The sequence below is a fragment of the Chaetodon trifascialis genome, chromosome 22 (assembly GCF_039877785.1).
Source record: "Chaetodon trifascialis isolate fChaTrf1 chromosome 22, fChaTrf1.hap1, whole genome shotgun sequence".
NCBI lineage: Eukaryota > Metazoa > Chordata > Actinopteri > Chaetodontiformes > Chaetodontidae > Chaetodon > Chaetodon trifascialis.
The window spans coordinates 7778612-7803071 of NC_092077.1; the positions used below are offsets into that span (position 1 = coordinate 7778612).

General features: G+C 43.9%; 1 protein-coding gene across 1 annotated transcript; it reads left to right on the plus strand.

The window, feature by feature from the left end:
- The first annotated feature begins 1561 nt into the window (after positions 1–1561).
- Positions 1562–22881, plus strand: lrig3 (leucine-rich repeats and immunoglobulin-like domains 3). The gene is made up of 19 exons (XM_070991974.1): positions 1562–2000; positions 6387–6458; positions 6564–6638; positions 13499–13633; positions 13875–14018; positions 14483–14626; positions 14732–14875; positions 15849–15992; positions 18007–18087; positions 18174–18245; positions 18755–18826; positions 19266–19429; positions 19827–20162; positions 20271–20552; positions 20721–21197; positions 21334–21492; positions 21586–21723; positions 21897–22151; positions 22239–22881. Exons 1-19 carry the CDS (start codon positions 1810–1812, stop codon positions 22481–22483), a joined length of 3330 nt encoding a protein of 1109 aa, XP_070848075.1. The 5' UTR covers positions 1562–1809; the 3' UTR covers positions 22484–22881.
- The last annotated feature ends 1579 nt before the right edge of the window (positions 22882–24460 follow it).

Here is a 24460-nt window from a genome sequence, read left to right on the forward strand (position 1 = left end):
GCACTTTCCATGAATTATGTGCACACTGATTCCTGGTGTGAGGGAAAGATCACTTAAACTATTATCCTATTAATCTATTATGAAATGCAAAAGCTTTTTGTTTCAGCCACTTTCTGGACTTCCTCTGAAGTTTGTCTATTTTCAATAAACATATATACAAATGTCCCTGCTGGGGTTAATTAATCAGTGCACCAAGAAGTCTGGAACAACAACCAAAACAGATGAACAAGACCAGTGATGAAGGAGTTCACAGATTATTTATAACTCAGGTGTTGTAAAAAAAAAATAAAAAAAAATGCATGAACGTGACATAGAATAATGGTGTAAATGTAAGCAGTAATGCTAAAGCTGAGTCTGAATACACGATGTTAGGAAATTTGCCATAAGTCACACTGTTTCTCCAAATCTCCAATTTGAAAGATTCAGTTCAGTTGCAGAGTTACAAACTAAAACATGACTTTTTAATTGAGTTTGATTTTTTTTTTTTATTTCAAACTTTCTAATCATTTCACATTTTGGAGTTCTCTGTGTTTTTCCTGACAAGCAGCAATATGGATGCGCTCATGTCATGTTTAGTGTCAAATCTGAATCCGGAAAGAAAACTGTAACTTCAGCCATCATCTAAATATCCCAGAGTTAAAAGCACAACATTTTATACTCGAGTCAAGGAACTTCCCACATTTGTAAAATTGCACAGGTTGAAGGAATAAGTCAGACTTGTTATACTAACTGAACGTCCACATGTGGTTTTTGAAATATTGAGGAAGTCTGCAGGTGTTGGGAGCTGCTCTGTAGGATCGCATGACTGAATCGCATCAGAATCAGAATAATTTACTGATCCCTGAGGTGAAACTGGGTCAGTTGCTCTCACTGTACAACAGTGATAAAACAGAAAAAGGAACTAAGAAATATCTTAGGGAATGTAGAAACATGTACGAAATATGTAAACATATGTACACAATACAACAATATAAACCAACCATAAACAACATAAAATATGTATATTATATGTGTATTATACTACTATAACAGTCTATAGAAATATATCTGCTATATAAAATCCTACATCAAGTAACAAGAATGACAGAATACTACTGCTAATACTAATAATATAACTTTACCATTAACACCAATACAACAATATAATATATTGTAATATACATAGTAATAATGGTACATCATGATAACAACTTTATAACTATATAATAATACTAATAATCAACTATAGTGGTTATACTGCATTAGTACCCTAATGCAGTATAAATAATATACATTTACACCATGGTATTGCACCATTAAATTACTGCAAGTGATTATTAAAATTATGATTTCAACACACACAAAACAAACAAAACACACACATTTGACCCAAATAGAGGAGGATACACACTTTAGAAAACAGACAAACAAAAAAAAACCTCCCTTTTTTCATTAAAGTTGTCCTGTCTGATGCAAACATGCGCCGTGGGGGCAGCAGGGCGGACTACATCTCCCAGGCGCCCCCGCGGTCCCTCCCCCCGCATACCTCTGGTGTGCGCTCACGCGGCGCTGTGGGGATTCTACACAGCAGCAGCAGCGGCGGCGGCGGCAGAGAGGCGCACGGCACAAAAGTTTCTCCTCAGGAATGGCCAACTTTCAGAAGAACGCTTTTCTTTTACATTTCACGTCCACGCGGGATTGGATTTAAGGATCAGCACCAGATTTGGGATTTTCTTATTCTTGCTGGTGATTTGTCGCTCTTTGGATTGGTTGCGCTTCTTCTGAAGAAAGCTCCAGTTAGAGGGTTGTTCTCTCGTGTGGCCAGAGAAAATGCGGTCGTCCTCGCAGCCTCGCAGTTTTGCGGGGCTTGCCGTGTTTTTTCTCGTGTTTTTGAGGCTGCAGCGTGGATCTGACGCTCGGACGTGTCCCCCTCCCTGTGCGTGTTCTGGGGAGCTCTTGGACTGCAGTCGGCTGAAAAGGGGCCAAATTCCAGACACGATCCCGGAATGGACAGTTCAACTGTGAGTCCAGTTAAAGAGCCTTTGTGTGCCTTATTACTGAAACTGATACTTATTTGATTTCCACTCACTAATTACTTTAACATCTTTTCACACATTCGCTCTAAATAGGTTTGGGTTTTTTTTTCCTCCAGCAGCGATGGGATGATCCACATTCCTGCTGGAGTGAAAACAGAATGGGTTGTAAACCACAAAAAGAATCTGGTGTTGCAGAGGAAAATCACTTGGGTGACTTTGCTTTAATTTGACTGAAGCTGGCTCTTATTTTAGTCCACATCTGGTTGAGTCAGTAAACTTTCTGCAAACTTTTCTGACAAGAAGTTTCACCTCAGACGTGAAAATCTTGCCTGTTGTCCAGCCTAGTCATCGGTCTATGTGTCTTAATGGGTTTTCTTTAATGTTTTGGCCCTCGCAGCAGCACATTGGGCTCCTGGAGGCCAGCAGGGAAGCACATGCAGACTTTAGTGTGTTTTTACACATCAATGTGCTATTGTCGGGTCCTACAATCCTCTTAATTGAAGTGTAAATAACTGAGAACAAGTCCTCTCAATGCCTGCAGGTAGTGTTTTAAAATCAGCCTTTCTGGTGTATCATTACAGGGTGAAAGCAGTTGCACTATTAGTAGTTGTTAGACTCCAATCTTCTACCAGCACATACAATTCAAAGCCGTCCGTAATGTTTATCGTGGTCTGACAGCATCCACCTTTTTGTTTGCAGTGATTGGTGTGTGTTTCAGTGTTGGTTCAGTCTTCAGGTTTCAGCTTCACAGACCTCGAGGGCCTTCAAAGCCATAAGAGCATAAATCAGCTGCAGTGTGTGTGTGCAGCCCTGGACTGTTTCCTAAAGCAATACCTCCATTACTCTCCTGTTTGTCCGCTGGCTCCAGAAGTTGAGACGAGGCTGAGCTCGGCCTGAAGCCTGCTGGAGCCTGAGTACCAAACACAACCTCAATGCCACTTTACAGATAATTATTCTTACTGGGATTTTACTGCCCTGCGTTCAGCTGCAGTGCTTGATTTTTAACGTCCTGTGCGAGGCTGATGCCCTGCTGTTGAATTTAGTTTTTCTCTGTCTAAAATGTGCTGCTCTGGAAACTTGACGTTGCCAGAGAAAACAGACCCAGCCTGAGCCTCATAACCAAGGCCGGCCTTCCAAAGAAAATGAGAAAAAAAAAGTTCCACATGGGAATGCTAATGCTGGCATGCTAATTTACGAGTGGCTCTCCAGCACATCTTAAACCCCTTAAACCGACCGACCCTTTGTTTTCCAGCACCCCATTATTTCTGCTGAATTAGCAGCTCCAGAGCCAGCGATGGTACTGATTAAGGAGGAGCGTGTAGGATTAGTTTGAAACAAACTCGCAGAAAGAAAAGGGGGGAGGGAGAAAGTAGGAGGGAGCAGAGGAGACGAGCATGAAGAAGTAGGATTAAGGCACGAATATCTGCAAGGTTGGGGGTGGGGTGGGGGTGGGGGGTAGGCTCCAGATTTAAAGCCTTAGTTTTCATAAAGGGCACAACATTCTATCAACTTGAACGCAACATGTGCATTAAGGCCAAACTGCCATTTTAAGTTTGAATATACGGAGAACTCTTGACTCACAGAATAACATGAAACACTAATTTCTCTCTGGATGGGAGACTCCCATCAGAGCTTTACAAACATTTATCAGAGGAATCTGACGGTTTTTGGAGCAAATGAGCTTCATTTGTTTGGTCAGATAGCAATACGGCCAAGAAACACACAAGGAGGTAGATGAGGTCTGTGTCGTAGCTAATGCTAACTTACCAGGACATTAGCTACTTACCTATTATTCCTGACTTTGAACTAATTATTGATCCAAGAAATGAGGAATCCCAGTGCCCCGTGTCATTAAACAATATGTGCATTAAGGGCAAAATTCTGCCCCATGTAATTTTTTAATAAATAGAGAATCCCAAGTTACAGAATGACACAAAATGTCCTATTTTAGAATTAAAGCATAACCCCTGGGGGGTTGGAGTCATTTATTTGGCCTGGTAACACTAATGGCCTGGGAGACATACAAGAAGCACAAGAGGCAGTGGATAATGTCACCAGTACCAGTGAATGCCAAATTACCTACTTCACCACTTTAACCAGCTAGCCTAGCTAATAGCTGTAAGCTAGTAAGCTACCATACTGACCCAAAAAATCAACAATGCCATGGTAATTAATGAAAAAACAGTAACTACCACTTACAATTATTTTCACCACGGTCTGGCATTCAGATTTGCTGTTTGGCTAACATGTGGTCTTTAAAAGCTTATGTCTTCATCTTAACCTGTGGCTCAGGAGGTAAAGGAATCGTCTACTGATCACAGAGTTGGTGGTTTGAGCCCCACCTCCCCCTCCTGTCCACATGTTGAAGTGTCCCCGGGCAAGACACTGAACCCCAAATTGCTCCCCGGTCACCAGGGATGCACAGGCAAGTGCATTCCCAAGTGCCAGGCCAAAGTCTGGATAAATGGGGAGGGCTGCATCAGGAAAGCCATCTGACATAAAAGCCAATGCCAAATCAAACATGCAAATCATAAAAATCAGATTTCCATACCAGATCGGCCAAGGCCAGCTAGAGGGGAACAGACGATCCACGGCAGCAACCCCTAATGGGGAGCAACGGAAAGAGGAAGAAGTCGACTTTGGATCCATCCACAAAGGTGTAACCCAACCAATGAGAGCTTTTCTGCCTCCTAGAAACATTTATGGAACTAAATTAGAAATCTGCCGCCATATCCCATTCTTGTAATCTAAAACATTACTGACAGCTCTTGGAACCTAAAGAGAGGCTCGTTTAATCACCGCAGCCTTTGATAAGAACGTGGTGCAGTACATTTTCAGCAGACCAGCAGATACAGGCCGAAGCCTGTACGCAGCACAGAGTGTTATCTTGCTCCGCTCAAAGCCTGCTTTGTGAGGGAAGTGGAAGTGTCAGTGCTACTTAAGGTTTATCTAGGGAGTATGATAGGACACCTTTCCCATATGGCCCCCAGCCCTGCAACTACAACAACAACAACAACAACACACAACTGCATGCTAGGAAAGAAAAAGGAGGAGGATTGGGGGGGCTAGCTTAAGCGAGGCAAGTAAAACTCTGGTTGAGTGGTTCATGAAACTTTCCACCAAAGAACAAAAACAGGCCCCAGAAAATTCAACAGGGGTGTTTCAGACATTTGAAAGGCGTCCCTCTCGCTTTTCCCGGCATTGTGAATACATTACCAGTTGATAGGTTCTTCCCCTCCTCCCAGAGCTCCTTGATGGATTCCAGATGAGGGAGGTAAGGAGGGGTGGAGGGTGAGGGGGTGTAAAAAAAGTGTCTGGCACCACGGCGTTGATCGTGCGCAGCAGCGTCAATAACTCCACCACTTTATGGCGCACGAGGCTCCGCTTGCCAGACTCCTTGAGCTGGTTTTCAAGCTCCTTTTCAAAACAGGCAGCAAAAACAAGAGTCTCACCCCCAGTGAGCTGCAGCCAAGACTGCTTCAGCTGAGTCCAAGACCAGGCTCAGTCGGGTTTGTGCCAGGCCCAGATCCAAAGGGGGTTCAGACAAAATCAAGACATAGACCAGAGCTAATCAAGCACAACCCAAGACTACAAAAGGCAAGAAGCAACCGATGTACACATCCTTCTTCATGTACAAACAACAATAAAGAACTTTCCAAAAACGTTCTGATATAAGTTCTGATATAAACCCTGACTAATCAGTCCACACACACTCGAGGTTTGGGGTCCTGGCTTCTCCAGGTGAACTTGCTCTAAAACATGCGAGGCAGAAAATAAACCAAGTATCAATGAGAATAGTGTTAGATTTGGTTCGAAGGTTTCTAAACATTAAAGTCAAAATAGGAATGCGGTTAACACAAGTCCAGACACCAGAACAGAGGTTTGGACCAAGCCTCAGCCAGCACTGAAACCTCAACTCCAGCATTTTATTGACTCTCACTAGGTTTCAGCCTCCTTTTCAGCACAAACAGAATGCCTTTCCTCAATAACTTATCAGCTTGTCTGTTTGGCTCTGCCTCTCAGCAGAGGCCTGGATATGAAGCGAGCTGTTTTGGCATGGATGTTCTCCTCTGTTGTAAAGAAGGAATGAATAGCCAATGCGAGGCCTCTGACTTGTAAGCCTTTTTTTTGGAGAGTCTGAGAAGCAGTACATCTTGTTCTTTCGTATTTTTCAGTCAGTCACTTTTGCACCTTCTTACAGTTTAATTACAGTGACTCTCCTTTGATCCATTTCCTCTGTTCACAGTGTTTAGGCACAATAACGCAGAGAATTTGTGTGTAATTATGTTTGCTGTGCAGACTGCAGGAGCTGAGAAACACTGCTCATGGTGTATACTTTTCCCTTAATTTTTTGCCTTTTTTCCTTCACAGGGACCTGAGCCATAACAAATTGCAGGTGCTTGACAGCACTTTGTTTTCCAAACTACAACATCTAAGTGAAATGTAAGTATGAGTTGTGTTCTCAGCACTTTCTCGCGTAAGCACAGGATTTTCCAAACAGCCTCCATCACTGGCCTGCATGTGAAAAACTATTCTTTTTCTGCACAGAAAGCTGAACCACAACGAACTAGCGGCAATACCTGATCTGGGCCCGTATGCTTCGAACATCACAACACTCACTCTGTAAGTAAAACTTTTTCTTTAAGCATTAAACACCTCTGTGCTCTTACTTCACCCTGGCCTGGAGGGTAATTCTCTGCCAGAGTTGCCATTTCTGGTTAAAGACTGAGCTGGGAAGTGGTTCCTCCCCCTTGCCTTCCCTCTAGAGAGCAACCTTTTTGGCTGAGCCAGTTCCCAGACGGGGCAGTCGGAGACATGGCACCCAGCCCTAGACGGGTCACGTGGTGGAAGACAAATGCCATCAACAGAAATGGAAATGTTTTGTCTGGTGGCTGTTGCTGCTGTTGGTGTATTTATAACCTGGAGGCAGTGACGTGACGCTGGAAAGAAAGAAAATCTGTCATGTGAAAATGACAAATTTGGGGATTTTTATGTTTAAGCTTCAGTGGGTGTATTACATGTTTCTGTGTGGCCTGTTATGGGAAATGAATGGTGGTTTATTTGGAAACAAGACAGTTCACTGAGTGTCTGAAAATAAGTCAATTAATCTCAGTTTTGTGTATGCAGCACAAACCAGCAGTGCCTTTAAGTGTGAGACTGATACTGTGAGAGTGAGCGCACTCCCGCTGATGCATTCAATAGAAATGCATTTGACTTGTCAGATTTAATCCTGTTCAGACTTAAACCAGAAGATCCTTTGGAATATTGTTGTGCAATACGTGCTTTCAAAAGAACACCAGATATTAGTGTGTGAAACCTCAACAATTTTATTTGCTTTCTGTGGCATGTCTCTCCAAAACCAACCGACGTTAAGTTATTGTGGAAGAATGTATCTGTCTCCAGGCTTGATGAGGCGTATTCCTCATCAAGCCCCAACACGATGCTGTGCGGCAGCCGCAGGGTGTTCAGCTGTCAGCCATCGACAATTTGTTTGCACGTTTAGCGCAGGAGCGTCCACTCCAGCTATAAGTTTCAGCAGAGGAAGAGGAACGGTGCTTTTTTTGTTTAAGGCGAGCTCTTTACACCTGAGATGTCATATTTCACTGCATTATTTGAGGGGGATTTTTGCGAGATTTCCTCCTAAATCGGATTTGGATTTGATTATAAATGGATTTGCTGTCCCGAATATTTGTTTCCCGTACAAACGCCACCAGGTGTGACTGGCTGCATTGTTTCCTTAATGGTTAGAAAGAGGTCGCAGGTTCATCTGCTGTGTGTGCTGTCCAAGTACCCCTGAGCAACTCTGGATTAAAGTGCAGAGTTCCTGCACAGTCACTTTAAAAATTCCAGACTTTGTCCAAACCATAATTTCTTTATTTGATTTGAGGATGTTGTTCAGTTTGGTTTACCCAATGTCATGTCATCCATGCCTTTATTGATTCCAGATAAATTCAACAGCTTCACATTTTTTAAATATTCTATTTTTTTTAAATAGAAAACAGAGTTAAAGAATAATACGAGACACAGAGATTTATCTTGAAATAAGACTTATTTTAACATAACTGAGAGGTATAAGTTTTACAGGCATTAATCAGAGAAATGTGATGCTTTATGTAGCTCATGAACTACATTTACATTCACATATGTGACCAAGTGACACTAATGCTCAGTGGAAAAGACTTGAAGTGGGCTGTAAGAGGAAGTAGGTCATAGCCAAGGCTAATTTGCATTACCTACCTGATGACCCTGAGTTTTAATTAGCTCGCAATCCTAAGCAGTATAATCATAATATATGTCAGACAAGTAGAGAGGACTGATAATGTGACCAGAGTGGCCCAGAAATGTAAGTTATACAGAAGTATCTACCTCAACGTTGCTAAAATTAGCTAACATTAGCCACTGGTCATACCAGACAAAGTCCAGTAGTAGCAGCAAAACCTGAGTGTACTGAACTAAGGAAGGATGCAGTCTTGTGTGAATAAACAAAATACCTCAAGAATTAAAATTTTACCTTTTTTCTGATGCATTTTATAGTTTTAGGGAAAAAAACACATAGGTTTGAGCAGGTAACAACAAAAAAAACAGGAAGTACAAGAGGTAGATATAGTAGGAATCCTAGTGGTTTGCTTCGTAGCTAATGCTAATTTGAGCTAATGGCTACAAGCTACTAAGCTACAGTATATCATGCTAACCCAACAAAACCGCTAATGCCATAGTCAACACGGCCTGTTTTGCATTAAAAAGATCAAATGCAAATATAAAGAACGATGGTTATTATCTGCTTTGGTTTTAATATGTTTTGCCTCAAAAACTCCCTCATTTGTCAATCCCCAAAAAAGACACCACATTGTGAATCCATAAAACTGTTGCCTTCAGGACCATAAGTCATTTCAAATTTGTCAAAAACAATAGGGAGAAAGAGAGCACGCACAGAAGAAGAAGAAGAAGAAGAAGAAAAAAGTGAGATTCATACTTGCTCTCACACTCGCGCTGCCTGTGTTGGCTGTCGCCCTCCTCCGTCAGATTAGGTGATTTTCCAGAATTTTTCTTCCTCCTTCAGTTTCTCTGAGCTGGGAGGGTAGTAAAGACCCCGGGGTATCGGATACCACTTATTCAAACAGCCAGTCAGACATAGCGGCAGCTCTTGCCGACTTCTTTGACCTCGCAGCTCTGAGTAAAAACAAACGGCAATAACCCTGCAGCTGGTAGTAATTGAGTCGTGATCATCTTAATTAATTGAACAATTTCCCAGGAATTTATGGAGGGGGTAAACCCCACTGCCACTAAATCCCTCAGCCTGTTCAGGGGGGTTTCAACAAATGACCTGGAGATTCCAGGTCTGATTAGGTGAACCTCCTGGTATGTCCATGGAAATGAGGAACCTTGTTGAGGATGAGAGTTACAAACCAAAACAGTAGCGATTATAGTCATAATCCATGGCATTTTCATAATATATACAAGCAACAGGGATTCTACATGGTCTGCAACTAATGAAAAGTTAATTAATTATGCATTCACAAACCTATGTTACATGTTTAAGTTGGGGTTTCTTAGTCCTGCAGGCAATGCAGAAATGCATTCCTACATCAAGAATTTTACAGCTCCCCTGTCATCTTATGTAAAAGTCCTTCGGTTCACATGTTAATACGATCCCTGCTTCCCTCCACTCCGACTGGGAGCCGACGTGTTAAGATGATCAGCCATCTGAGTGAGATATGTGCGGAGTTTAATATGCCGTCTCAACAGCAAACGCAGCCCTGGTTTTCATTACAGGCGCCACTGCAGAGAGAGGGAGTCATCAGATGGCTTCTCAAAACTCTGTTCTTTTTCCAATAGGAAATACCACACACACACACACACACACACACACACACACACACGAGCGAATTCACCCCCACACATATGCACACACATACACACACTACAAGTGAGATGGTTTTAGAAAAAAGTGACTTTCCATTCAAAGACCTTCCCCCATTAAAAGAATTAGATGCTGCTCGGTGGACAAAGCTTTGTTGAAGCACAAATCAACAACAACAACACAAAAGCCTTCATCAAGGACCCTTGAATTTTACATAACAGAACTTTTCAGTGTGTAAATGTGGTCAGTTTGATGGTGGCGGAGGCCAAAAATACTATGGGCTTTCATCAAGCGTGCTGGCAGGTATATGCTTGTGTGAAACCCACATCGTGTTGGTGTGACAAGCCTGTAATAAAACAGGCTTTAGCCACACTTCTAACCCTCGCCTGTCTCAGACGGTTTGGAAAGTCTTGAAGCATGTGCAGATGAAGATTTTGGGACCAAACTTTTTGAAGTTATCCAGAAAAGTGCTGTGCTGACTTTATATGCATAGTAAACACTTTGCGCGGTTGTAATCGCAGCGGCACTGCAGCGTCGATGTAGCGCTGCTCTTATCTGGCGCTCGCCTCGGTTTAATAACGGCTGCATATTTGATCAATACTCAAGATTCCGCGAGCTCTTATTGACACGCGGCCGGCCTTCTATCGGCTTCCACTAACAGCAGCAAAGCCCTGCAACCGCAGTTGTAATGGCTCTATAATCATGTTATCTGATAGCAAAGTGGATGAACAAATTTGATGGCTGTGTAATTAAAGCGTACAATGCTCGGCTTGTTTGTGTGCGGAGAAGACGGAGGAGTGCTCATTGAGTGGCAGTGCTGATGTTGAAACTGAAAAGGAAAACAGCATTGTTTGCTGTGTGCAGGCACGACCGTCCAGCCGTGCAATCACAGAGTCTGAATAGGGTTATAAATATGGAATAATAAGCCAGATTTCTACTCCTTGAGGGTCCATCTTCTTGTCCTCTTGAAGCGTGCTCCAGCCCCTCTCCATAGCTCTGCTTTCCCCCCTGAGAGAAACTGGAAAGACTGGTTCTTTCTCACTAGGCGGCCCTCCTTCTCTCAGCGACCAGTCAGGGGAACATGAAAACTGAGACACAGGTGGTGTGCGGCACTTTTGTTTGGGACCGGGGGGCCGTGGTGCGTGGAAAGCCCACTGCAAATCTCCAAACAAAAGAGCTGCCTGTGCCGTTTTTATGGCAGACAGTGATCTGTATTTCACTACAGCCGTGTAGTTGCTGCAAGTGTTTGTGACCGTTTAGGCTGTTACAAACAAGTCAGGTCAATTTTATATCACAAGTTTGTCTGAAAGGGGTTTTAAAATCCGATGATGTCAGCGGGGAGGTTATTCCATAGGGAGGGGGCCTGCAGCCGTTCGCGAACAAACCTGAGTGAAACCAAAAGAACCTCCAAGTGAAGGCCAGTGATTTATTTTCAGAATGATGTGAAGAAAGTTTTACGTTGGCCTTCCACTTTCCATTGTGCACAGGCATGCTTGCTGGCACGCATTCATGCACCAAACTATAACAATTTAAATCCAGCAATGATTTGATTTAACTTCTTTCAGCAGTTTCAGAGCATCATAAACTCGTTTTTGTGTGTTGCTGCTTATAGCAGTTTCTGCCCCCCCCGCCCCCACCCTTCACTCTGTCCCTGCCACAGGACCAGGGTTGACTCAAGCAGTCAGCTCTGGCAGCTTTTATTCCAGCAATGTCTCACAGTCCGGGCTGCCATCCATCTTGAATCTTTGTTGACCGTTTCCCTTCTGTGTATTTGAATCGTAAGATATCCGAAAGGTGCTGCACTTTCCAGATGGAGAACCCTGTTTCCACGGAAATATCAACATCAACATGTGGAAAATGGGCCAGAGTTCTCTCAGTGTTACCACACGGTGTTTTGAATCAGTGCGATATCTCAGTTTCACAGCAGCGTGGTGCCACGCTGTCTCTCTGCCTGAGGTGGACGAAATGAGAATAAAATCTGAGATCAAGATTAGACTAACCAGCAGGGTCCGGGCGAGCAGGGTGAGAATAGACAGGCCATAATACCTGATTTGCAGCCCAAGTTTTACATGCATCTTTTTTCTTGCGCTTGTGACGCTGGAGGCACTTTCACGACCAGAGCTGCATCTGATGATTATTTTTCCTTCTTAATTAATCTGGCCATGATTTTCTCAATTTGCCTGACTGGAGCTGCTACACTGATGACAGAAGCCGTGTGCACCTGCACAGGCATCGCACCGCTCACCTCTATTTTTACGCAGCCGGTCTACTTACGTTATTTTTTCTCTTTTAAAAATGATTGAAAAGAAATACCTAATTGTAGCAGAGGCAATGTGACGCAGCAGAGCATCCTTGTGGGTGTTTACATTGCACATTAAAATCCATCAAATCAAAGCGTATCCATGATGCTATAGTTGAAATGATACAGTTAATTACTTCAGCAGCAGTTGATATTGCCTAATATAGTTTGTGCTTCCAAACCCCGCGTAACCAGCTGCATTATCACTTTGCAAAGCTCCGTGCGCACACAGTGAAGCCCTCTTGGCCACGATTATCAGGTGAGGGCAGAGTCACTTTAAATCTGCTTGGAAAACACAGCTGGCACGCAACCACATGCTACAAAGACAGAGTCTGTGTAGCAAGTAAAAAAACCTGCTACTCTCGCCTACCTAACGCGTCGTGACTGTGCCCCATGTCTTCTAGCCGTAAGGCGAGCGCAGCTGAGAAGTTGGAACTTTTTGGCATGACAAATTAATGAAATAGCTGACCACAAATAATCAATCAATCAATCAATCAACTAATCAATTAATCAGTCAAGATTTCAGCTCTAGTCATTACAGCAGCCACTCTCACCGAGCAGTCTGTGCTGTGGGTCAACTGAATGACAGATTCAACAATTAAATATTAATGACCCAACATCCCAAATTAAACCGACATCATAAATTTTATTTTTTTCGAGGGCTGCTGGAAAAAAGCAGAAAAACCAACAGCTCTCTGGTCAGTAAGGTGTAGCTGGAGGGGGGACTGTAACCATCGCAATGAATACTGAAAACGAGGCCTGTAGTCTGGTGCATTGGAGGGAATTCCTGCTTCCCCCCCTCACTCTCTCCCTAGTGCCGCGTCTCATACACAAAGAGGGCACTGTACAGGCTCTGTTTATAACTAAGCAGTCCCTGCACTGCAATTTAGGAGGCGTGCAGCTCAGGAAATTGCTGGCCTCTGCCGAGGCATGCTTTCACTGAGGGAATGGTATTCATCAGCCAAGTAATTGGCAGGTTACCTTTTTAAATACCTTGTTGGTAATTACCTTATAAACAAAATAACACATCAATAAACCCAAAGGTTGCTTGGAGCTGGCATGAAGAGCAGCAGCCATTGATCATACTGAGCAATTTGTTGGCATGCTTCAAATACTGGAGGCATGCAACAAACTATGACAGCGTCTCACGTTGGGTGGTAAGTTTTTGCTTTTCAAGCGTGAGAGTTTGTCATTTTTTAATACCACAAGCTAATTGAGGGACTTGACTGTTTGTGTGTCAGGAAACATGAAACTGGTGTGCACCACTAGTCAAATACACAGTATTTTTGTCATTTATTGGAGCGATGGTGTCTGTATTTTCAGAGCAAACAACAGGATCACCAGGATCTCTATGGAGCAGCTCAGGCCCTTCCTCGCTCTGGAAACGCTCGATCTCAGCAACAACAACATTGTGGATATAAAGGCCAGCTCCTTCCCCGCTCTGCCTCTCAAGAACCTGTGAGTGTCACCAGTCCTGTTAGTGCCTGATTGTGTATTTCATGCCGCTGAGGGAAATGTTTCATTTAAATCAGAATATATTAGTGGGTCCTAATGCGTCACAAAATTCTGGAAAAAGCCCAAAATGTATCATTTCTGCAGAGTATGTGAAAAACCAAGCCTGTGGTTCTGTTGTAAAACTGTTTTTCATCCATATTTTTGCATTTTAACCAAACCTTGTTTTGAAATCTGTCTCTTTCAGGTTCCTGAACAACAACCGGATCTCGTCGCTGGAGACGGGCTGCTTCACCAACCTGTCAAACAGTCTGCAGGTTCTGCGGCTGAACCGCAACCGTCTCTCCACCATCCCAGCTAAGATCTTCCAGCTGCCCCACCTCCAGCACCTGTAAGCCTTTTGTTTTTTCTTGCTTTATCTCAGAAATATCACAATCTGGGATTCACTGACTCTCTTTCCAGACTTTTCCCTTACTATACACTAGTTTGGAGGCTTGTCACTTGCAAAGTTGAAGATACGCAGGGTAGAAAAACTGCAGGATACATGAAAAATGAAGGCTCATAAAGTCATTTATACTGACCTGTAATGTCTTACCACTATATTTGGATGCCAGTATATCATTTATAATTTGCTGATATACTGGCAAGCTATTGGCATTTTTGGAAAAAGGGCTATTGGCCAGTTAATGTTATCTGCCATCATTGTGGTGACCAATGGGATTTTGAGATGATTTTGAGACCTTTCCAATCTGAACTCAACACAGTTCAGTGGGAAACACTGAATAACTGAAAAAATGAACCACTTTAGGAAACTGTAACACTTAACACAACAAAATACCTCTGGGTGTGTTTCAGGGAGCTGAGCAGGAACCGGGTTCGCAGGGTGGAGGGCCTGACGTTCCACGGTCTGCATGCTCTTCGCTCCTTGAAGATGCAGAGAAATGGCCTCAGCCGCCTGATGGACGGAGCCTTCTGGGGCCTCAGCAACATGGAAGTCCTGTAAGCAAATTTCCAAGAGATCTGCATTTAGGTCTGCTTCTCCATCATGAGTTAAATGCAGTATAAAGTCTCATATTGTGTGTGTGTGTGTGTGTGGGCCTGCAGGCAGCTGGACTACAACAACCTGACGGAGGTGAGCAAGGGCTGGCTGTACGGCCTGCTGACTCTGCAGCAGCTCCACCTTGGCCACAACGCCATCAGCAGGATCCGACCTGACGCCTGGGAGTTCTGCCAGAAACTCAGCGAGCTGTGAGTCCACCTTTTTATTTTTTCTCTTCTCCCCCCCTCCCCCTCGTTATTCCTTCCTCACTTTCCACTCACACTCTGAACTCCCAACACTTCTCTGTGTTGCCCTCTCCTCCTCTCTGGCCCTCCTGTCTGCCCTTCCTCACACTCCAATTCCTCCCGTCGCCAAGCCCCACGTACACACACACACACACACCAACACACACATAGACAAAGCAGCGTCTCTTATGCTCCGCCAGCCAGTGCCAACATTAAAGCACTGCCAACATATTACACACCCCTCTGCCTCTTCTCTGTTCTGCCGTCGCTTCAGCCAAAAACATCACCCTCCGGAAGTCCCACTTATTCCTCCTATCGAAATCCATTATTAGTTGCAGTTTCTTTGCTTGGGAAGTACTACATTACCCACAACCTTGAGTGATTTCCCACTCATCAACACACATTCCTGGAAGCAGACTGAATTTCCTTTTTTGTGGCTGTTTGTTTACAGCAGCGGTCAGTTCAGTGTTTGCCATGTCTGGAGCCTTTTTCACAGATAGGTTGTTGTTCTTCACCCCCCTGCTTCTCTCGCTCTTATCGCTTGAACCTGGGAGTAAACAAGCCGCCTGCTGGCTGGGAACGTGCCCAGCTATCTGATCTGTCCTCATCTGAGTTTACTTAAAAACTGGCTTCTCAGAATTATTTGTTTCAAGTTTTCTGATTTGGTCTCCTCTTGCTCATACAAAATGAAAATGATCGTGAAATTAAATTAAAATATTTTTGACTAGAGGTAACTCAAGGAAATATAACAAATATATTAGTTATAGCCACACCTGCCAAATCATGTAGGATGATTCTGGAACAGGTTCAAGACAAACGAAGTGATGCATATGCAAAATGTCGTAAATTAAAGGGATACTATATCAAATGATTATTGTTTTTTGTTCTACAAGCCAGGTTTCTTGTTCTCATGTTGTTTTTGTTGTCTGTCCCACAGCAACCTCTCCTCCAATCATCTGTCCAGACTGGAGGAGTCCAGCTTCGTAGGCCTCAGCCTGCTGGACGAGCTGCACATCGGAAACAACCGTGTGAGCTTTATAGCAGACGGAGCTTTTCGTGGCCTCTCCAACCTGCAGATGCTGTGAGTTAAACTCAAAAATCTTAAACAAAACACAAAAGTTTCCTCAAAATGTGATCTCGTGCAGGCTAAGTGATCAGAATATGACTGATTCGAAAAGGGAGAAGTGCTATTTCCAAAGTGTCAAACCTTTCCTTTAAGTCGATAGTACATTGTGTGAGTCAGTGTTTCAGCTAACACGAACATTAAATATACGCACAGGTCCCTAAAAACACTTCACATGCTGCCCCTCCACCCTCGTTAAAACCCACCTCCACCATCAGTTCTCTGCCTGAGTGGAAATATCCTGCCTGATCTGTTTTGGGGATGTGAAATAGATTACTGTGTTGAGGTCTCTCCACACACATAAAACCCTCCAAGAGGCTAAACCCGACCTCAACAACCCCCCACCTCCTCCCTTCCTCCACCCGACCCCTCCCCACATCAACATCCACCCTTCCCCCCTTTCCCACAGAGTGGCTCCGTAACATTTCCCCTGGTTGGGTTTTTTTAACTGGAACCAAATGTGAGTTGTGCTGCTGAGGTCACTGTAGGGCAGGTGTGCAGCTAGGTGGACATGGATTGCTTCAGGGCTTCAAATCTGCCACCCCCTTCCATTCACACACACACACACACACACACACACACACACACACACACACACACACACACACACACACACACACAGACTTCCTTAATCTCAATCAGCCATAACCAGACACGTTGAGGAGGAAAATAACTGTTTGAAAGCATTAGAGGAGCTGAGGCATCAAAGGAGGCAATTTCTCAGGGAAAATCTTAGCTTTTAGTGATATTCGTATTCTAATGCTGCGTATGTAGTTGTTTGGTGTATTTTTCTCTCTGCGGATATTTTTTCAGCTGTCACAGTTCCAGTTTGATAGCAGAAAATGTTTCAGGGAACATTAACGTTAATTGTCAGATTTTGGTGTCATTCCCTCAGAATCAAAGAGCATGGGCTTTTTTTGCTGAGCTTTGTATTTTGCCCTGAAGTTCAGAGATCATACAAGGAGAAATCCATTGAAGTGAAGGCAAAAAGACCAATTTCTGTACCCACAGCAGTGGGAACTAGACCAGAAGCCGGTTACAGCAGCTATTCTTAACTTTAAACTTTGCCTCGTTATAATGTAAGTATTTACAAAGTGGAGATTTACACAACTCTGAATTAAAACAGTTTGCACCACAGTTTGTCTTCCAGATGTAACCATTATGTAGCTAACTGAACCAACTAACAAACGTTAGTTTGTTAGTAGTTTGGCATAGATTGAAGAGAAAAAGAGTTGATGGCATTTGGCTGACACATCTGGTTTGACACTTGAAATGCAGTTAAATAATAATGGAAATTCCCCCAAAAAAGATAAAATGAATTAATGTTGGTTAGGGTCGCAAAATCAAATATGCATGTGTGGAGAAATATTGTGTTTCAGAGTTATTTGGAGGAGTGGGAAAAATACATACAGTTACAGTATTAACAGTTAAGTTATAACGAGGCTAAGTTTGGGCTTATGACCAGCTGATGCAGCAGCTCTTGAATGCAACACAGCTAACAGGCACTTCGGCTTCTAACAGGGTTTTACAAAACAAAAATAAAAGTCTTGGTCACAGATGAACCCACAGAATGTGTTAAATATCATAAACCCACAATGTATTTAATGGTGGCTGGAGATGTGGCAACATTTCCTTTGAGGCTGAGTCGCATAGATATTTGCAATGCATGCAGAGTATATTTATGCCCTTGAATGTTTAAAATGTAGCACACTTTAAACAGCACTGTTTCCTTGTAAAACTTCTTTTTCTATACGACACAGAAAAGCCATTTCAGACTTTTAAAAGTGCCGCAAAGGCCGGGAAGGAGCTTCCTGTAAGGCATGGAGCCACTTTGAATATAATTTAAAGTCTCAAACATTTTCCCCCTCACACGAAACGTAAAGCCGCATAAAGTTTTATTAACATCGCCACTGCAGTTGTTTTCTGGGTGTGGATTTTTTACAATGCGGTCTGTCTTTGTTTCCTCGGAAAGGGATCTCCAAAAGAATGAAATCTCCTGGACCATTGAAGACATGAACGGTCCCTTTTCTGCGTTGGACAAGCTGAAGAGACTGTGAGTTCATGGTGGAAATCATGGAACACATTAAGGCCAGTGAGGAACAGTGAGGTGTGAAACTGATCAGTTCGTCATTTTCCCAGATTTCTGCAGGGGAACCAGATCCGCTCAGTCACCAAGAAGTCTTTCTCGGGCCTGGACGCGCTGCAGCACCTGTGAGTCGGCCTCGTGTTTCACTGATTGTTTCCAAAAGTCCGAGCTGTAAACTAAGCAGGGTGAATCACACTGAGACACAGGGGCTGTTTGTTAGAGGTGTACACCCATACTGTCTTCTCCCATTCCTCTACTTTGATGTGGAATCGAGAAAAAACTCTGCCATTAGTATCTTACATGTGTGCCAGACTATATCGATCACTGAGGCAAGTGGAGGGAGCTCTCTGTGTGTGTGGATGTGTGTGTATGAGTGTATAACAGCTGCATTTGATTCTAATTAGAGTTTTTTCCCAGCCGTTGCCAGAGCTCAAAGCAGCCCAGAGTTGGGCCTCTCTTGATTAACACAGCAAACTGCTGCCCAGAGTTTTATTGTTCTGGAGCCCAGACTTTTTTCTCCCCTCGATTGAAGTTTTTGTAGCTTTCACTCTGTGCGGCTGATGTTGGCCGAAAATGCTGCCATCTTTCTGTGAGGATCTCACCAGTCTTAATTTCTTTTCTCTTTTCTCCACAGAGATTTGAGTAATAATGCTATCATGTCTGTCCAAGCGAACGCCTTTTCTCAGATGAAGAACCTGCAGGAGCTGTGAGTATGATCACGGACGGCTTTTGTTAGTGTTTCAGTGTTGATGTGGGACAGAACACCAGGTGAAACTCATTATGGTGTGCTGGGAAAGTCAGCAGCAAACAGTGCTTACTTCAATGTTAATACCAGGCCCACATTTTCCTTTGTCTCCTTCCCCCATAACTTCCAGTAAAAAGCTGTACAAGGGATTTTTTCATTTTTGTTATTGTGATTTAATGGATGTTGAGCAAATTTCTCACAGTTTTAAAAAGCAGTCTATTTAGTATTCCCACCAGTAAGCAAAGCAACATTAAAATGTTGTATTACATTGTTATGTGTGTTGTATAGACTTTGTGTATTGTTAAAAGCATTTTTCACAAACTATGCAAGAGAAAAATCACAGAAAAGATTTAAAATGTTATTGCAATGTGAATTTTTTGGGCATCTTCTCTCCTGGCAGACGTCTGAACACCTCCAGCCTGCTGTGCGACTGCCAGCTGAAGTGGCTTCCCGTCTGGGTGGCAGAACAAACCTTCCTGCCCTGCGTCAACGCCAGCTGCGCCCACCCACAAATGCTGAAGGGCAGGAGCGTGTTCGCTGTCAGCCAGGAGGAGTTTGTATGCGGTGAGTGATACATTCACTCAGTGTTACACCTTTACACACACACACACACACACACACACACACACACACACACACACACACACACACACACACACACACACACACACACACACACACACACACACACACACTGTAATGCCTTAAAAACAGCCATTTATCCATGCAGGTTTTCCATTTACAAACTGACCCAGATTGTTCAATATTTTCCTCCTCAACTCGTGGACAAGCTAATGAGTGTCATGCAGGGACTGGTATGGAAATTTACTAAGGTGTCAGCTTTCCTGGTTACCATCAGGCACTGAGATACCAACGACTGAGGAGATATTTGAGTTCAGTTCTTCCCCTGTCAGAGTCTCATCTCAGCAATTTCAAATTCTCCTTTTTGTTTTCTTCCCAGATGACTTCCCAAAGCCTCAAATCACAGTGCAGCCGGAGACCCAGTCAGCCCTCAAGGGCACCAACGTGACGTTTGTCTGCTCGGCGGCCAGCTCCAGTGACTCGCCTATGACCTTCGCCTGGAAGAAAGACAATGAGGTCCTCAATGACGCGGAGATCCACAACCAGGCCCACCTGCGTGTGCAGGGAGGCGCAGGAGGCGAGACAGAGGTGACAGAGTATACGACCACCCTGCAGCTGCGTAATGTGGAGTTTTCCAGTGAGGGAAAGTACCAGTGCGTCATCTCCAACCACTTTGGATCGTCCTATTCCACCAAGGCCAGGCTCACTGTCAACAGTAAGTTTGAGATGGGATTAACCAATTGTTTGGGATGTGTCTCAATCCACAAGGTGCCCGTTAAAGTCTTAAATGATCCAAATTTGAGGTCTTTTTTGTCATTTCCAGTGCTGCCTTCCTTCACCAAGATGCCAATGGACCTGAGTATTCGTGCTGGAGCAACAGCCAGGCTGGAATGTGCTGCCGTTGGTCACCCTTCCCCTCAGATAGCCTGGCAGAAAGATGGAGGCACTGACTTCCCTGCTGCCCGTGAACGCCGTATGCACGTCATGCCGGAGGATGATGTGTTTTTCATAGTGGACGTCAAGACTGAGGACATAGGCGTTTATAGCTGCACTGCTCAGAACACAGCTGGAGCCATTTCAGCCAATGCTACACTGACTGTTCTAGGTGAGAAACAACACTGTTGGAGCAGAAAGTCACACTCCATATTTAGAGCCCAAATTTTCAGTTCAGAGGCTTGTATGAAGGATAGACAAACTTCGCAGTGATGAATCATTTCAACATTGTTGCTTCCTCATCACACTAACCCATTCTACTGCTGTAAACCTTCTACAGAAACACCCTCGTTCTTGCGGCCCCTTATGGATCGCACTGTGGCAAAGGGTGAAACCGCTGTCCTCCAGTGCATAGCTGGTGGCAGCCCTCCTCCAAGGCTAAACTGGACCAAAGACGACAGCCCACTGCTAGTGACCGAGCGCCACTTCTTCGCAGCTGCCAACCAGCTTCTCATCATCGTTGATGCTGCAGAGGCTGACGCTGGGAAGTACACTTGCGAGATGTCAAACGCCCTAGGCACCGAAAGGGGTAACGTTAGGCTGGCAGTCATACCAAATCCCAACTGTGACTCTGGAGTGCAAGGTGGCGTGGGAGTCGGCATGGTGAGCGGGGCAGGATCGGACGATGATGGGTGGACCACAGTGGGAATTGTCATCATAGCTGTGGTGTGCTGCGTGGTGGGCACATCGCTGGTTTGGGTGGTCATCATTTACCACACTCGGCGACGCAACGAGGACTGCAGCGTCACCAACACAGGTTGGTTAACAGCACCTCTTTGCAGTTGGAATTTTACTTTGATCCCCACAGTACTTGGATTGCTTCTTCTTTCCACATTTAACGGCAGTCTGTTAGCTATAAAACTGGAAGTGTACATGATGTCCTTGTGCTTCAGATGAGACCAACTTGCCTGCCGACATTCCCAGCTACCTGTCCTCCCAGGGCACACTTGCGGACCGACAGGACGGCTACATTCCCTCAGAGAGCGGCAGCAGCCATCAGTACATGGCTTCATCAATTAGTGGCTTCTACCTGCAGCCGAAAGACATGAATGGTAGCACACCTGCCTTTTCTTCTTTGTCCTAAAATTTAATCCTTCTGCAGCATCACATTTTTCTTAAACAATACTGTTGCTTCACCCACGCAGGTCTTTGTCAGCTGGATACAGGAAGTGAAGCAGACATGGAGGCAGCCATCGATCCTCTACTCTGCCATTATCAAGGTCCAATCAGCTCACTGCTTCGCCGAGATATGTACTCCACTGACCCATCCGAAGTCTTCACAGGTACGTACAACTTGTCTGTCAAATGGAAACGGTTCTTTAGATCATTATCCTACAACAAGACTGTTGTTGGTCAGGAACATTATGTCCAAGTATTCCTGAAGTACATTCAGTATCTCTGGAATTTTTCTTTCTGACTCACATGGAATCAATAATTTCCATTTTTTCACCTCCAGGTTGTTCCATCGACCAAAGGCCCATATGCATTGACTCCTACAGCGGCAGCCTCACGAACTCTAAAAGGAGGGACTACTTCCTGTCAGAGCATTATGACCTCTGCTCCTCCACTGTCTTGATGCAGCTTCCCAATGCGAGTCTCCATCATGGCCCCTCCCAACAGCAGAGTGACCACCGACCAACCATGGAGGAGGGAGAAGCCAATGACTATGGGAGAGCTCATGAGTGTCTTTCCCCCTGCAACACCTTCATGGGTAGGTTTTAAGTTAACCAATTTTCCAAACTTTTACAGATTTTGTCTGTAAATTGGTCTGACTTCTTCTCATACCTTTCTCACTCAGGAACATTTGGGAAAGCTCCCTGGAGGCCACATAAGGACCTGTACACAGACTTCGGCCTACCATCAGTGACACATAATGGAATAACTCTGCACGAGAATCCATACGCCGCTCCTGACACCGAGTCAGACCAGGAAGAGAATGGTTTCGCCAAGGACTCTGAGTCAGAGCAGAGCAACAGCGTTTATGAACAGCCATTTGACAGCAGCAGGACTGATCCCATCACACAGCGCAGAACGAGCACTTAGCTGAGTGACTCTTGTTTTTCATGAAGAGGAAGACCCAAAAATGAACATTTCTACCTCACTGAATGGACACTTTTGCAATAAAGGACTCCTCAAATGTGCAACAAGTGAATGTAAAGGACAATTTAATGTTCCTAGAGAAAAGAAAAAGGAGCATATTAGCAGCTGTTCTTTAAGGACACAGCTTCAGTTAAATAATATAGATGATTATATACATTTTTATATAAAGTTTATTATATTTTGTAAATTGTATATAAACAGATTCCATTATTTTTGCTTACCTTTTGTGTATGAGAATTTTGCAGCCCTGCCTATTCAGTTATTCCAGCTTTGAATGAAGCAGTGTTTTGCACATATGTATACAATAAAAAACACCTTGATGTGTGCTGCTACATTCACTGAAGTGCTACAAGTCTCCAGAGTTGTTACTGCCTTTATTGTGCCAAACATGTATTAGAGATTTAGAGGACGTGGCTGGCCTTTTAGAGCAGAACCACAAACCGCCAAGGACGCCTCAGGTCTGTCATCAGTTAGCCCCACCACCAAGTGAGAGACAGAGACAGAGAGGTTGTTTAACTATTTGGTATCACAACCTGGCTCCACGTAAGGCTGGGAAATCAGTACAAATAATAGATTATCGACTTTCAGTGGAAATGCTGTAATGACATGATTATTGTTCTACAAATTTACTGTTGTCTAAATGATGGATTTCAGCAAGAGGAAGACTCCAATTTGTGATTTAAATAAGTACCTGAAAGTCTAACAACATAAATACATATATAATAACACAATAATAATAATACTCTGACAATGGTATCAACCACATGGCCTGGCTCCACTATAGTTCAATCTATTTTGGTCTTTGATAGAATGTCGTGGTGAGCCTCAGCTAGAGGCCCAGGAATGAACTGTAAGCATATAAGCTAACTGATCCAGTGTACTGCTACTATTGCTACTTCTGCCATTACTAATACTGGTACTATTCATTTTACTATTACTACGATTTATAGAGTTTTAGAGCAAGTCTCATGCCCATTTGAACATCAAAAGAATTACTAGTCACATTCCTCCTGTTCACACTGGACTCGCAGTAATGGCTTCCTAGCACAATGTATGAAAGAGATGTGCAACTTCATAATGTATTTTTTGCTGCAACCACTTTCATTAATAATGACTGTATTCATATTTCTGCTCACAATTAATTACTGTTTAAAATAATTATCTGTCATTTATGTTAAATCTACAAATCGCTGTTAGGACAGTATGGCACAGTATAGCTTAACCTAAACTAGACTCTGTTTGCTGGGTGACTCATCCCATCTGCCTCCTTCCCACCCTCATCCCCCATCCCTTCTCGCTTGGCGGTTTGTTGTTTCAGGCCTCTCCTCTTCAACATGAGGGAAAAAGGTGTGCTTGTGCACCAGGCTAGCTGTTGAAACTTGCACTTGGAAAGTGTCTTGCGGCTCCCGGCCTGCCACAGTGAAGTTGTGTTTACGAAATGGCAGATTCACAATGGTGGTGCCAGCAGTTTGGAGGGGGATTTAGTCAGATCCCCTATTCAAGGGCAGTTGTTTCAATCTTCCGTTTCATCTGGCAGTGTGAAAAGAACTAGAGTGAAAAGTAGTAAAATGGACTTCTTTTTGTTGAAACCAAATGCACCCGAAACGCCTGTGTTTGGATTCTCACTCTCACTCGGTCCGTGTATGGAAATGCTGATGATGAGATTTGCTTTCATAGGATGTGTTATTTCGCTCCCATCCTTTTGGCTGACTAATGTTTAAGTACACCTGGCTGTTGGCTATGCTGCGCTGGTTTCTATGCTTTACCCCACTGTAAAGGAATGAGGGGGTTTGTTGGAAGTCTTGCCAGTTCTTTGAGGAGGCTGCGATTAAGACAAGATGGTGGAGCCACACACATCCAAACACCTGGGAAACAGCTGCTGCTGCTGCTGCTGAGGTAACATTCAAAGACCAGTCCACT

Bases quoted from the DNA above. Each gene is read 5' to 3' on its own strand.
- lrig3 (XM_070991974.1), top strand. From the start codon at position 1,810: ATGCGGTCGTCCTCGCAGCCTCGCAGTTTTGCGGGGCTTGCCGTGTTT. The intron at 20,163-20,270 runs GTAAGTTTGAGA...TGTCATTTCCAG, and splicing joins GGCCAGGCTCACTGTCAACA to TGCTGCCTTCCTTCACCAAG. The intron at 22,152-22,238 runs GTAGGTTTTAAG...TTTCTCACTCAG, and splicing joins CCCCTGCAACACCTTCATGG to GAACATTTGGGAAAGCTCCC.